General features: G+C 46.3%; 1 protein-coding gene across 4 annotated transcripts in view; it reads right to left on the bottom strand.

Annotated features, from left to right (window-relative positions):
* Positions 1-7: 7 nt before the first annotated feature.
* The window catches only part of MTUS2 (microtubule associated scaffold protein 2), a 269,268-nt gene continuing 255,560 nt past the window's right edge, over positions 8-13,715 (bottom strand). For all 4 annotated transcript variants that reach the window (XM_048294988.1, XM_048294987.1, XM_048294984.1 and 1 more), the window contains 5 exons: positions 12,619-12,692; positions 11,058-11,156; positions 10,600-10,719; positions 8,128-8,225; positions 8-4,989 (listed from right to left, as the gene is read on the bottom strand). In XM_048294988.1, the coding sequence (XP_048150945.1) occupies positions 4,773-4,989; positions 8,128-8,225; positions 10,600-10,719; positions 11,058-11,156; positions 12,619-12,692 (608 nt within the window). In that variant the 3' untranslated portion in view covers positions 8-4,772. The remainder of the gene's footprint in view (positions 4,990-8,127; positions 8,226-10,599; positions 10,720-11,057; positions 11,157-12,618; positions 12,693-13,715) is intronic.

The following is a 13,715-nucleotide window of genomic DNA, read 5'->3' as shown; positions in this document are numbered from 1 at the left end:
GACATGCTGATCTGTATGCGTCAGCCCACAGGTGCACTGACGCACGGATTTATTATCAGGAATATATTACACTTATCTGTACATCATACTTGAAATAATACAAACTCTTCTTGTAATCATTAGCCACATAATAATTGGGACCACAGAACAACTGCTGCATGGGAAGCTGTACAGAGGCTCCTCAGAGTGTCCATGGGACACAACCACCATCAGTGCAGAGATGTAAAATACCTGATTTTGCACTTGATAGTTTTTCCTTTCCTCCCCCTGCGTGTCACCACCATAAGCTTTTGCTGCTGTGCATCGACTGAGCCAACCCATCTGTGCCGACAGTTCTGGAGCTGCCATCCCAGCAGGGCCAAATGGTACCTTCCCACAATAGAAAGGAGCTTTCTGTGTTCCCTGCTTGCTGCCATCCCACGGCTGATACCTGCTCCCAGTGCCCGTCTCTGGAACCCCCTGGGAGCAGCTGTAGGCTGGTTTTATTGCCACCGCACCCTTCTGCATTGAGTTAACATTAATCAAACAACTTCCTTAAAGACAGGTGATAAAACCCTCTCTGCTTAGCGCTGGCCACATTCCCTCTCCTGCCAAAGGCCATGCTATTTCCAGATGGGAAAGTCCCCACAGTGGCCATGGTGTTCAGGAAGTCTCCAGCCCTGAGAAAGCAAAAGATGCTTCCCCTTGCTTGTCTTTGAACAGAGATGGGCAAGGAGCATGGACTAGAGCTACAGCCCCTACCCTGCTGGGAATGCCAAGCTCACCTTGCCTGGTTGCACCTCCCTGGCAAGAGCAGGGCTTACCAGCTTGACCATGCAACTGGGGGTCTTCATTCCCTGGGAATGGCTGCCCCATTCAGGGCTGCTCCCTTCCTCCCACTGTCCAAGTGACCTGGGCTTTTCTTTTGCTCCTACTTCAGCATGCAGAGGCAAAGAAAGACAGGACAGAGGAAAAGTATAAAAAAGGAATAACCTTTTATGGGGAAAAAAGTCTGTATTTCTGGGCTTGCACCAGAAGGAGCCACTCTTCACACCCCCCACAGGGACAGATTGCTGGGTCCATCTAGTTAGGCAGAACTTCCTGTAGCTTTGCTAGTGACTGGGCAGGCCCCAGAGGCTGTGCCAAGGAAGAAACCAGTGAAAGGCAGGATTGGGAGGCAAAAATCAGATCGGAAAGGGATTGGCAATGATACCAAATAATGATGGTTCTGGGTTCAGTCCCAGTTTTCCCACCATAAAAGCCCCCACTCCCAATTCACTGCTGGAAGCATCTCTTGAATATGACTTTAAACCAACAAAGTGATAAGGAAAGCACCAGATATAATGGGGAAAGATGGATAACTTATACCAGGTTCAGCCAGCCTGTCCTGGGCCAATAATATGCTTTTAGTGCATTTAAAATTAAGAGTAGCATCTTGGTAACAACTCCAGTTGTATCATCTTAACCATTTTTACAAAGGGTAAAAAGGAGAATCCTAGAAACTACCAACAGGCCACTCTGATGGCCTTCTGCAATGGTGTGACTGTGTTGGTGAATGAAGGATGAGCAACTGCTGTCACCTGCCTGGACTCTGCAAGGTCTCTGACGTAGTCCCACACAGCGTCCTTGTCACTAAACTCAGGAGATACGGCTTTGATGGATGGAAGCTGGATATGGAATTGGCTGGATGGTTGCATCCAGAACAGCTCAATGTCCAAATGGCAATCAGCAAGAAGTGGTGTCCCTCAGGGGTCAGTATTGGAACCAGTACTTTGTAATATGTTAAATGACACAAACAGTGGGATCAGGTGCATCCACAGCAGTTTGTGGATGACACCAAGGTGAGTGGTTCAGCTGGTACACTGGAGGGAAGGGATGCCATCCAGAGGGATCTGGACAGGCTTAAGAGGTGGGTCCATGTGAACATCATGAGATTCAACAAGACCAAGTGCAAGGTCCTGTATGTAGGTCAGGGCAACCTTTGGTAAGAACACAGGCTGGGGGAGGAAGAGACTGAGAACAGCCCTACTGAGAAGGACTTGGAAATAGTGGTGGATGAGAGGCTGGACATGAACCAACAATGGGTACTCAAAGCCCAGAAAGTCAGTTGTATCCTGAGCTGCATCCAAAGCACTGTGGCCAGCAGGGCAAGGGACAGGATTCTGCCCTTCTACTCTACTCTTGTGAGACCCGGCCTGGAGTGCTGCATCCAGCTCTGGGGGCCCCTGACACAAGAAGGACATGGGCATCTTGGAGTGGGTCTAGAGGAGGGCCACAAAGACCTTAGAGGCCTGGAGCACCTCTTCTATAAAGACAGGCTGAGACAGTTGGAGTTGTTTAGCCTGGAGAAGAGAAGGCTCAGGGGAGACCTTTTAGCAGCCTTCCAGAACCTCAAGGGTGCCTGTAAGAAAAATGGAGAGAGACTTTCTACCAGGGCCTGTAGTGATAGGTCAAGGGACAAGTTTTAAACTGAAAGAGGATAGGTTTAGACTGGACATAAGGAAGAGAAGTTTTACAATAAGAGTGGCAGGATACTGGAACAGGTTGCCTGGAGAAGTTGTGGATACCTCATTCCTGGAAGTGTTCAAGGCCAGGTTGGATGAAGCTCTGAGCAATCTGGTCTAGGGGAAAGTGTCCCTGTCCATGGCCGTGGGGGCTGGACTAGATGGTCTTAGAGTTCCCGTCTAACCCAAATCACCGTATGAGTCTGTGATCTCACTGTATCAGAATTATATTGGTGGGATGAAAGATGACAATGCTGTAGGTATTGCGAATAGCTGTGCACTTAGCAAGTATCAAAGTGATTAAAGTCATACTTGGCAAGAAGGGGCTTTGTGTGCATGTGTGTGCTAGGTATCTTACTTTCAGGTTGTACTTGCTGGACACACTAAAATCTAGCAATGCATTTCAACAGTAGTAGCTGCTGTGGCATGATCTATTCTAACAAGATGCTCAGTTTACTCAGTATCACAGTACCATGCAAAAGCTGCTACAAAAATAAATTTCTCTAAAAAGGAGAAAAAAAATCATCTTTCTTTTTAACACTGGAACAGGCCACAGGTGCTTTGACGGTGGTTGAAGCTGTATCTAAGCTGCAGCCTGTGAATCCTGAGTACTTCCCAGGAAAGCTGAAGCACAGCTCCCACTTGAGCAGGATGGCAGGGCTGTGCAATGCCACCCCTGTGGGTGCAGGGCCTGCTGGTGCCACCACGCACCCGGGTGGGAAAGCCACTCTCCCTGCAGCACTCCTGCACCTCAGGGATTTCCTCCAGACACTGTCTCCCTGCTAACTTTGACAGCAGTGCACAGAGCAGGCCTGCATGCAGGCTTTTTGTCCTAAGCTGGGTAGAAGAGCATCACACAGGTCTCTTTGTTTTTGAAATTGTGCTCAGGGATATTTTTATCTTGTTAGCAATGCCCGTGAGGGCCCTGCAGACAGTCTCACCCCAACTACTCCTTGGCCTCACCATCCCCTCAGGTGGGAGGTCACCCCAAGCCTGGGTGAACATTTTTGCTTCTAAATGGGAAAGTTAAAGGTAGTTTAGCCACTCATTTCATCTTCAAAGTGCTCTGTAACTTTGGGTAAGATGTAGCAATGTGAAATAATGCAGATATGTGGAAGGAAAGAAATTCTGACCTCATTTGCACCTATGTAGTTTACTATGCTCTATTTGGCATTTGAGGTGGAAGGAAGCTACAGCCTTAGCAGGTGCCCAGTATCTCATATTAGTATTGGAAACCTCTCATCCAGCAAAGGTCAAGGATGAAAAACTTATTTTCTCCTTGCTTCTGGGACTTGAAATAAAACAAAATGGAAAGAAACGTAGAGCCAGAGATTTTGATTGCATCCTAACCACAACAAGGTAAAACAAAGTAAGATCTGACTAGGATTTAAAGACACTAAAATTGAACCATGTTAACCAGTAACCTCTACCAAATTTGCTAAAACCCTCAGTTTTCTCATCTCTAGCCTATCTCCACTTACAATACCAATGCTAAGAGTTAAAAAGCAGTGGATGGTATGCATATCTTTTCTGGTGTTCAATGCAAAGGTGATGGTTTCGAAGGCAGTACTGTCTTAGAATTTCAAATTCGCTGGTGTTCATAGAGTACCACTTGGTGGTCACTTGGAAGGCGCTTCTACTTCTGTGTAACTTTCTTCTAGGTTGGGTATAAATATTCCTGGGAGGCTTAACAGAAATGCATTTTGTTTAGATACAAGTCTTAGGCACGAGTTAGAAAACTGCTGACTGTAATGAAAATATATCAGCACTTAGTAGTATCCAGTAATATAAAAAATGCAATTCAGAACATCTGCAACTACATATATATGTGTGTGCGTCTATATATAAGTATAAAGGTACAATACGTACATGTATATAAACACAGACACATATACAGAAATATTCACAACTTGAACTATATTTGTAACTAACCTGAAATACTGCAGCAAAAGTTCATTCTGATGAACCATTAATAGAGCATTTCCCAACTTTTGGCTCTAACCATAGTTAAAATGTTCACACATCAAACTAAACCTTTTGCTATCCTAACTTTCTGCTGTTCTAGCTCTTGGCTATCTTTTTTGCTACCCTAGTCAACATGTCAGAACCAAGAGTTTCTACATGGGGACTATAAGAGTACCCTGCCTAGTGTAAAGCTATGCAGCTACTGAACATGCTTGCAGCCATGAACCCTGGGTGCCTGTTGATGGTAGTACTTCCTTGGATGGTAACAATTTGCAGATTGGAAATGCATAAAAGGCAGGGAACCTTCGGCACACAGCTGCCAATTCATCGCCGCAAGGTTCTGACTTTTGCTGGAGAGGAGTTCCCTGATGAGCAGCGATAAAAAGGAGTGGATGGTGCGGGTGGGAGTTTGACTGGGCTCACGGCATCTCCCTCCTGCAGCTTCCACAGGAGCTCTTCGTTAGTCCTGCTGAGCTTCTTCTTCTCCTCCACTTCTTTCTCAACATATTCTTGAAGATTTGCATTCTCCTCTGACAATTGCCTGGAGAGAGAAGCAGGTCAGCATGTAAGGCACTCCAGGGCAAAGACAGCATTCATGCAGCCAGGGCCAGGCAGGGCACTGAGCACCCCATCCCATCCCATCCCATCCCATCCCATCCCATCCCATCCCATCCCATCCCATCCCATCCCATCCCATCCCCCTGCCCATAGGGCTGCAGATGAGCTGCTGAAGCTGGGGCACAGCTGTCCCCAGATCTCTTTACTGCTGGGTGAGAAAGGCATCTCCACAAGTCACAGCTTCCCCATAGTGTCCGATTCTGCTTCCAGATGCACCTGTGTCTTTGCTCTACACCTCTTTGAGGCATCTCAGCTGCCAAAGTTCAGATGGGATGAGCCCCAGCCCTTCTCCCTGGCCTTGTGGAGTGTCAGAGTAAGCACAAAGAGGAGTGACAGCAGTTGCATCCATGATTTTTTCAACTCGCTGCTACGGCATGCAAAGGAAAAGGAGCCTGCCCTTTACATGCTCCATTTTAGCTGATGTCCTGATGCAGGACACAGCTCAGCTTCAAGGCTTTCCCTCCACTCTGTAAAAGGTGATGAGGGCTATGGGCCCTTCTCCAGCTCCTTCCTCCTTGGTCCCAAAATAGCCTCTATTCCTGACTGCAACACTAGGGAAACTTGACCAGTAATGACCAGAGAGGCATTCTCCCCAGAATGCCCAGTTTTGGGAGCTGGGGCATGGAAATCTCCTAGGGGCACCACAGCCTTGGTGAGTCTGCACTCATGTAACCAGGTGACTGGTTTTGAAACAAATGGGGCAGGGCAGGTAGACTGTGGGACTTGATCAAGACATGTTTTGGGCATGTGCTGACAACACTGATGTCTGAAAGGATGCATGCAGGAGCACCAGGCTTCTGCAGCCCCACTATGCTTGGACAAGAGCCAGTTCCTGACGTGATCAACCTGCAGCAGCTCTGGGCAGGCACCTCACCTGGTTTACTGGCAATTTAGGATTTTATAGAAATAAACAGAGAGGAACCTAACCTTCCCCTAGGTGTTTTCAGTGTTCAGCAGCAGCTGGGTGTGGCTTTTGGATGCATACAAAAAAATTCTGTACAACTCCTTTTCTGGGTGTAGCCTGAAGGCTGTAGCAGATGTCATGGACTGCTGCTCCACTCACCAAAAGCCCATCAGAGAGTGGGGTTGGCGTTTCTGGTTTTGTTTAAAAGACATTTTTAAAGAATTTCTGCTTTTTTAGCCTTGATTCCTACAGAAATGTAGCTCATGTAATCAAGAATGTGTTTCTTCTCCCAGTCCCTGAAAGTTCTGAACTGTGGAGCAGTGGCTAGCAGAGTCACCTTGATCTCTTGGTTATTGGAAACGATCATTCTTGAGACATTCTCAGTCCAAACGACCAAAAAAAATACTGGTTTATTTGGAGGGAGGATCTGAAATGCTGGGAGATCAGGAGGATCTGAAATGCTGGGAGATCAGATTATTTATTCAAGTGCATGGGGAAATCCCAGCAGGTGCTCTGTGGAGCTCCCACATCCAAAACTGGGTCATGATCTACCCTGCAAGGCTCTTGTCCTTCCCTTTGTACCTGCCCTTGGCTGTAATTGGAAGTATCTCTCTGGTGCACCCCTCAGTGCCTCTGGGACCCCCTCCTGGCTGTGCTGCAGAGACTGGCTTTGCTCTGGCTCCCCTCCCTCCTCTCACTGCTGCTGGGCTGCCACAGCCGCTTGGGCACCCAAACTGCAAGCTGGCAGAAATAGCTCTAATCCAGGGCAGCTCCCTGAGCTCATTCACACTGCACTTCACAGGCAGTGCCAGTACAACAGAAATCAGCAGTCAGGATGGTTACTGCTGCCAGGAAAATACAGGCTTTAATAACTCCAACTTTAAAGCCCTGGCTGTCCCTATAGCTGCCCCACAGCTGTCCCCAAAGAATTACTGTTGAAAATTATTCTCCTCGAAGTTGACTTTCCAGGTTGACCTTGAATTCAGTTTCTCCTAAAAGGTGTTTTTGAAAGCAGTACCTACATAGTTGCAGGCAACAAGCAAAGTGCTGCAGCTGGATGCCAGCAGGGAGTGGAGGGAGGGTGCTGTTCGCCCAGAGACCGGGAGCTGCAATGCAGAGATGCCAAGCACTGAACCAGGCACCCTGGCTGCTGTCAGGCATGGAGAGAGACTGCCACTTCCAGGCCACAATTCATCCAGCCCAAAAGCAGGTGTCTCAAACTGGTCTGGTGAACCAGACCTTAGAAATACCCAGTTTTCCTCCCCCAGCACAGAAATGCTGTAGGCACCCACCTCAGACAGAGAGATATGCGTTACAGGTATTTACAATCAGGTGAGAGAAAACATAATCCTCACCCTGATCTGAATGTTAGCACAAGCAATGCTGCCTTTTAAGAATATCTACATACTGGAGACAATTTCAAAAGGCTGAGTCATTAAGAAACAAGGCATGAGAAAGACAAAAACTAAAATCACAGATGAGACACTTGACAGTTTAAAAAAACAGCTAAAAATTAAATTTCATTTTTGGCCAGTGGCATCATTTCTGGATGCAATGACAGCTAGGTAGCTGCAGTGCTGGGATAAGACCAGCTCCAATTTCTCCCTCTGGCACCCCTTCTCCCTGGCTCCACCTGAGGTCTCCAGCTACAGCATAATATAAACTCTCTGGGACAGGGACTGTCCTTCCCTTCTCTTTGTATGTCACCTAACACAAGGAGGCTTGTCACCCTTGTCACGTTGTGACAAGGTTTCAAAAAGGCAGTGCTGATGAAAAAACCTGCCAAAGGTTAATCCCGCCTGGGTGACAGTGCTGTTGTTAGGATGTCTTTCCCAAGATCTTCCCATTTCCCATCCTCATTACCCACTGGCTAACGGGTCTCAGGGCACTGATACTGAGACCACAACCACTGGCAAGCTTGTTCTCAGTAGTGTGTCAAAATCATGAAAATACATAGACAGATACATGCCCTTCCTTGTGTTAAAGGAAGCAAATCCTAATATAAAAATATTTTTTAATAAAAAAAGCAGAGCAGAACACCAATACACTTTCAGGAGGAAATAAGTTTTTCCCCTTCTGAAGTAAGTGTCAGCCTTGGACAATTAAGACCTGGAGCCTCCTTTCAAGCTCAGACAGATTGCAAACACCAGGACAAACCTTGTTATGACAGTATTTTGCTCAATCCGGGCTCTGAGTTCTTCGTTCTGATGTTGCAGCATGGTGATTTTTTCTTCCAGTTTTAAATTTTTTTCAACCTGCAGCAAAAGAAGGTTTGTTAAGTCTGAAGAACACTCAGCACCTGATCCTAGATAATTTGTTCTATATTAGTCTGTAGAGCAACTTCTAAAATTTGAGGATAGGTGGAGGTGGTTATATTGACTGCAGCTGAGACTTAGAGATCTGACTCACACCACCACATCATACTGGTGAAGTAAGTGGGGCCATCAGCAGAGCATTAAGCAGGGGCAGAGCTGAACCAGCCCTTACTTCTAACAGAGTCCTCGAGGAGGAGGGTCTTAGTTTTGTTCAGTGCAAACAGATGTTTTCTCCAGAGGTGCCCCCACAACTTTTGTCCCCCAGGGAGCCAGCATTACCAGATGTTGGAGAAAGTGCTGGTGACACTTCAGGAGCATGAGGATACCCAGCATGGAAAGTTGCCCAGCACTGTGGCATGAGTGATCAGTCTAGTGATGAAGGAGAAGTGCAAGATGATGGGATGTACATCTTCCAGACATTACAGTCTGACATCCAGCCTCCAGGATTATGATTCCTCAGTTATGGAGAAGAAAAGAGTCACCCACCAGGGCAGATGATGCCCAGCAGCAGCCTTAGAGTGCTGCTGCATTCTCATGAGGTTGGCTGGCCTCTGGAGACTCTTCTCACTACTGCTGACAATGTTGGCTTAAATGACAGGCTTAAATCAGACATTTAACTTTAAGCTGTAATTAATTGAAATTAATCCTACCCCAAGCACAGGCAGCTTTTATTCAGCACAGTTCAAGGTCAGAGTTTAGGGATATCAGCAGCAATGTAATCAAACATCAGTAAGGCATGTTCCACAGCCTCAGGTGCCCTGTTTTCCCCAAGCTTTGAATTTGACAAACTTCATCCCCTTTGTTCTTGGTTTTTCAGCAGTTTAAATTTTGCTGAACTCAACGCTTTTGAAAGAAAACAAGATAGGACAGGGTAAGCTTATCTCTGTGTGAGCTTGGTTATTGTATTTCCCAACCTTTTATAAAGAACCAAAATATTGTGCACTGGGGATAGCAATAACTCACACAATGGTGGAGACATCAGTTTTAGGTTGTGTTTTCTGCTCTATGCAGGTAATTGTAAAGGATACTCCTGTTTCTCAGATATTCTGGTCTGTCCCAGTTTATTTTGTTAGAGCAGAACATGGATTCTGGCCCTGTTTTGAAATGCTCTGAGAGAGGAATCACCATCACGGGCTCTCTCTCTGCTTCTTCAGTAATTTTCACAAGTAATAGCTGTGCCACCTTCATTTCCAGCCTCCCTTTCAGCTGCCAAGGAGCCAAGGCTGACCCTGAGTTAAAAATGCCCTCTTGCTCCCTTGTGAGGCACCCCAACTTTCAGAGCATTTGGAGATATCCTGTAGGTGTTCTGGCACTTACAAAGGTATATCTTGAAATGGAAAGCAGTTGTGCCTTTTGACCACAGCAAACCCAGTGTTTTACTGTGATAAAGGGCAGGAACAGGACTGTGTGCTTGTATGCAGTTAATGAGCAAAAGCAGCTAAATGACCAGGAATTATATAGGCTGTTGTTTGGGTTCTTTTTTCCTGGTGTTTCCAAATTCTGGCTTAGCTCCAAGAGCAGCACGTTGGAAGGAGCACAGATAATAAGCCTCAGTTGCAAAGTGGCACTTTTCTCTACCTCCACTTACTAAAGCATCTGTTCAGCAAAATAATCATCGGAGTTCTCAAATTTCCCTGTAAATGGAAACAAATCTTGCTGAATGCTATGCTGAACCAGCTGCCACAGCTCCCAGCTGAGGTATTGCCTCATCCTGTCACCACACTGTATTTTACTGTCACTGCAGGTTATGCTGTACAAAATTAATCCCCTTTCCCACAAAAAATGTAATTGAGGGTGAACTGGGGAGTTCTTCATTAGGGAATCCCACAAGCAAAGGATGAGAAAACAGCACAGCCTGCAGAAAAGCATTATTGGAGGGCTGGGGAGACCTTTTCTGGAGTAAGCCTTGCTAGGAACTGCTTGCTGAGTATTGCTAATTCCTACATGGCTCCCTAAATGCCTGCAGGAGCAGCAGGAAGACACACCACGGTTCAACCTTCCCCCACTTGCTCTCTCCAGCCCTAAAAGGCTACCTGACTCCTGTAGGGGCATGTGATGCAGGCTGGTGTACCACAGATTAACACAAATTTCCCCTTCCTCCTTTCTTCCTACACACTCACCTCACTGTCTGACCTAACACGCTGAGCAGGTATTGTATGAAGAAGCAATCCAGATCGATGGATGTGAACCTCTTTGACCAAGTCTTGCCCCCACCTCATGTGTTTATTCACCCCTCTTAAGTTCATCTGCTCTAACCAAACTATTCCTTTATTAGCTCTGCGATGTCTCCTCTGCAGGAAAAATGACAACTCACCTGTTTTTCTAGCTCCATGATCATCTTCTCCTGTTGGTGAATCTGGAGGTTCTTCATTTCCAGAACATGTTTTAAGCTCTTCAAATCTTTTTCTAAGTGCAGATACGGAGCTTGCACAATCTAGGAAAAGTATCAGTGATTTGGATATGTCAGCCATAAATACATCTTAAGCCATTAAGAGGGAGATTCCTTAATGGAACCCTGTGGTTTAGGAGAATCAGTGGTGTGAAAACTACCTGGACCTGATCCTCTGCAGCCCATCTGACCCCTGATTTTTCTCCTTGACACCCCTTTGGCTAAGAGTTGTGACTCTTCCTCAGAGCTCAGTATTTGGGGTCTCAGCTGGGACCTGCCCCCCTGTCCCTGGAGTGAGGATCCCATTGCTCTTCGTTGAATCAGGTGATGTGTAATACTTAGAAACGTGTCTCAATGCCTGTATAGTTACAGTTGTCATCTACCTTCAGCTGTTCCTCAGTGTTTTTCTTCAGAGCCTCTTCAAACCGGTCTGCTTTGGCCTTAAGAGATTGATTCTGGAAGGTGAGGGTGTCTATCTGGTCCTGGGGGGGAAACACACCAATTAACACATCAACTGTATTACCAACCCTCTTACATTCATACTGGTCAGTCTGCACTGTGAAACTACCAGGCAAGCTAAACAAAGATTATAAACCCCTGTAAGGGGATATATTTTTTATGTAAGGCCGCTTGAACATAGAGTGGAGTATTTGATAAGCCTTAGGGAATCACAAAATCCCTAAAACACCTGCAGCTGATGATAAATCACCCCATCACCTTGTGCTGGATGAGAATAGACAGGTCCTTATTGGGAGACCCGGCATTTGTATCACATGCATGATTGTGTGGTCCTTAGAGTCCAAATGAGGCAGGAGATACCTGCTTCCTTCCCCTTTCTAGGCTTCTAACAGGGTAACAAGAAGTGATGAGTAAGTGGTGTGGGCTTTAAAATGATCATCATTTCATCTCAGAGCTATACGTGGGAACAACATGTTATTTTAAGCAATCATATTTCTGTTACTATCAAAGGCATTTCTGTCTATACAACACCTGTAAAAGCCACAGTTGCTGTGAAAATGGTATTTTTATCTTTCACAGTTGTGATTTCTTGTCTGGAACATTACATCATCCCTTATTGCAAAACTGCTGGCGTGACTGGAGCTGTTGCAGCAGTGCAACAGTATGTGCTAGTCAGGGCGTTGAAAAATTGTAATTAATCTCTGCCTGTGAAATCAAACAGGGCTTGCATTATTTGCTGTGGCATCTTTACTTGTTCACACATGTCCAAACCTAGCTTGTGTCACGGGGGCACAGTTCTGCCCTCCACTCCTTATGATTTCTTCATCTAGGGAGTGAGAACAGCATGGAGTTTTTAGAAGGGTTAGACAATCTCGATCTTGGTGTTAAACAGTGGGATGTGGGAGCTGTGATGTGCAGGGCTGACCCGGACCATCCACAGCCTGGCTGCACATCGGGGCCAGTCCTGGGGCAACCCACATCAGGGACTGCACTGCCCTCCGGTGGGACTGGAGATGTGTCTACAGCATGGGACCGGCTTTCCCACATTCAGGCAGCAGGGAGGAGTTTATAAATCACAGACATAGGCACAGGGCCAGGCAAGGAGATGTTTCTGAGCCCTGGGGGTGCCTGTTGGCGGGTACCATGTAGACAAGGTGATGCTCATAGCCACTGCAGGTGCCAGAGTCCTCCCCACCATGCAGGAGAGAGCTCAAATTTGCCAGCAGGGTAAAAAAGACATTTCTTGCTTTATCCAGATGCCTTTTTGTCCCTTTAGGTTTTCTCTCTTTTGTGAACCAGCCAAGGGGGAGGAAAAATCCTGAGTGTTTGCTGCTAGATCCCAGTTTGGACAGGCAGAGCACAAGAGGTACCACAGCTGGTAAGAGGCAACAGGCTGGTGTGCTGGCAGCAGGCAACGTATCTGGGGCTGCCCCGTCAGCTGCTCCACAGCACCATTACAGGGTGGGAAATAAAGAAACTGCTAACCTGGAGTGACAGACGCAGCTTTTCAAAAGTCTCTTCTAGTTGTGCCTTTTCCAGTTTGTGAGCAGTATTCAGTTCTGGAGAAGTTACACAGACATGACATTACAGAGTGAAGTCCAGCAAAGCAGGGTCTGAGAGCACACGTCATGAGCCGAGCGCAATTTGGGATGCAGTTTTAGGACGTGGAAATGGAGCAGGAAATTGGTAGCAATGTGCCCTGTGACCTTAGGTAAATTGTTCTGAAAATCAGAATTTCCTGATCTTTCACTTTTTGCAGATACCTCTGTTTCTGTGTGACCAGATTCTGATTTTTCAGAACTGCTCAGAATTCTCAGCTCCCAGGCATTCTGATCTGAAAAGGGTCAGTCTGGCAATGGGCCATTTTCCAGTTCAGAGTTAGTATCCCTAAATCAAAGAATTTTAAATTGGATACATTTAAAAGCTGGGGTTGCAATTTCTTTGGAGAGAGAGAAAAGAGGGCCACCACCTCAGATGCAAAAATACAAATGACAGTGCTTCTCCCCAAGCTGTGATATATGAACTAGGAGGTTTATTCCAGTAGTGAGACAGAGAAGACAAAAAACATTATTAAATAGAATAACTCACCCTGGACATACTAATAACCAGAAGTTTCATAAACAAAGTGAATTAAAGCTTAATCTCTAAAGCAATGGCATCCAACTGTCATTCAGTGCAGTAGCACCTGCATTTTTAGTATATGGACACTGTATCTTTTGTGTTTTTTTCCCCAAAGCCATGGGTTGTGCCCTCTAACCCCTGCTCAGCAGCCACAGTCCCAGCAGCAACGATTCCATCGCCCCAGTGCCGTGCTCAGCGCACTCTCCCGCAGCGGCTGCTGCAGTGCCTTTTCCAGGCACAGGAGGGCATTTCAGACCTGCACCAGGAGCAGGGAGCACAAACTTCGGCCACCAGACCCTTGAACCACAACTGAATTTTATCATCAGAAAATACGAACAAAAACGGAGAGAGAAGAATATCCTCAAGCAAGAAACAGCTTTTTACTTATTTATTTTCAAAATCGCATATGTTAATTTATAAATGCTATGCTAGATACCTCCTCTGCCCATGAGAGAGGGGAA

This window comes from Corvus hawaiiensis, chromosome 2, assembly GCF_020740725.1.
Source record: "Corvus hawaiiensis isolate bCorHaw1 chromosome 2, bCorHaw1.pri.cur, whole genome shotgun sequence".
Classification (NCBI taxonomy): domain Eukaryota; kingdom Metazoa; phylum Chordata; class Aves; order Passeriformes; family Corvidae; genus Corvus; species Corvus hawaiiensis.
This window is presented reverse-complemented; position numbering and strand designations above follow the sequence as displayed.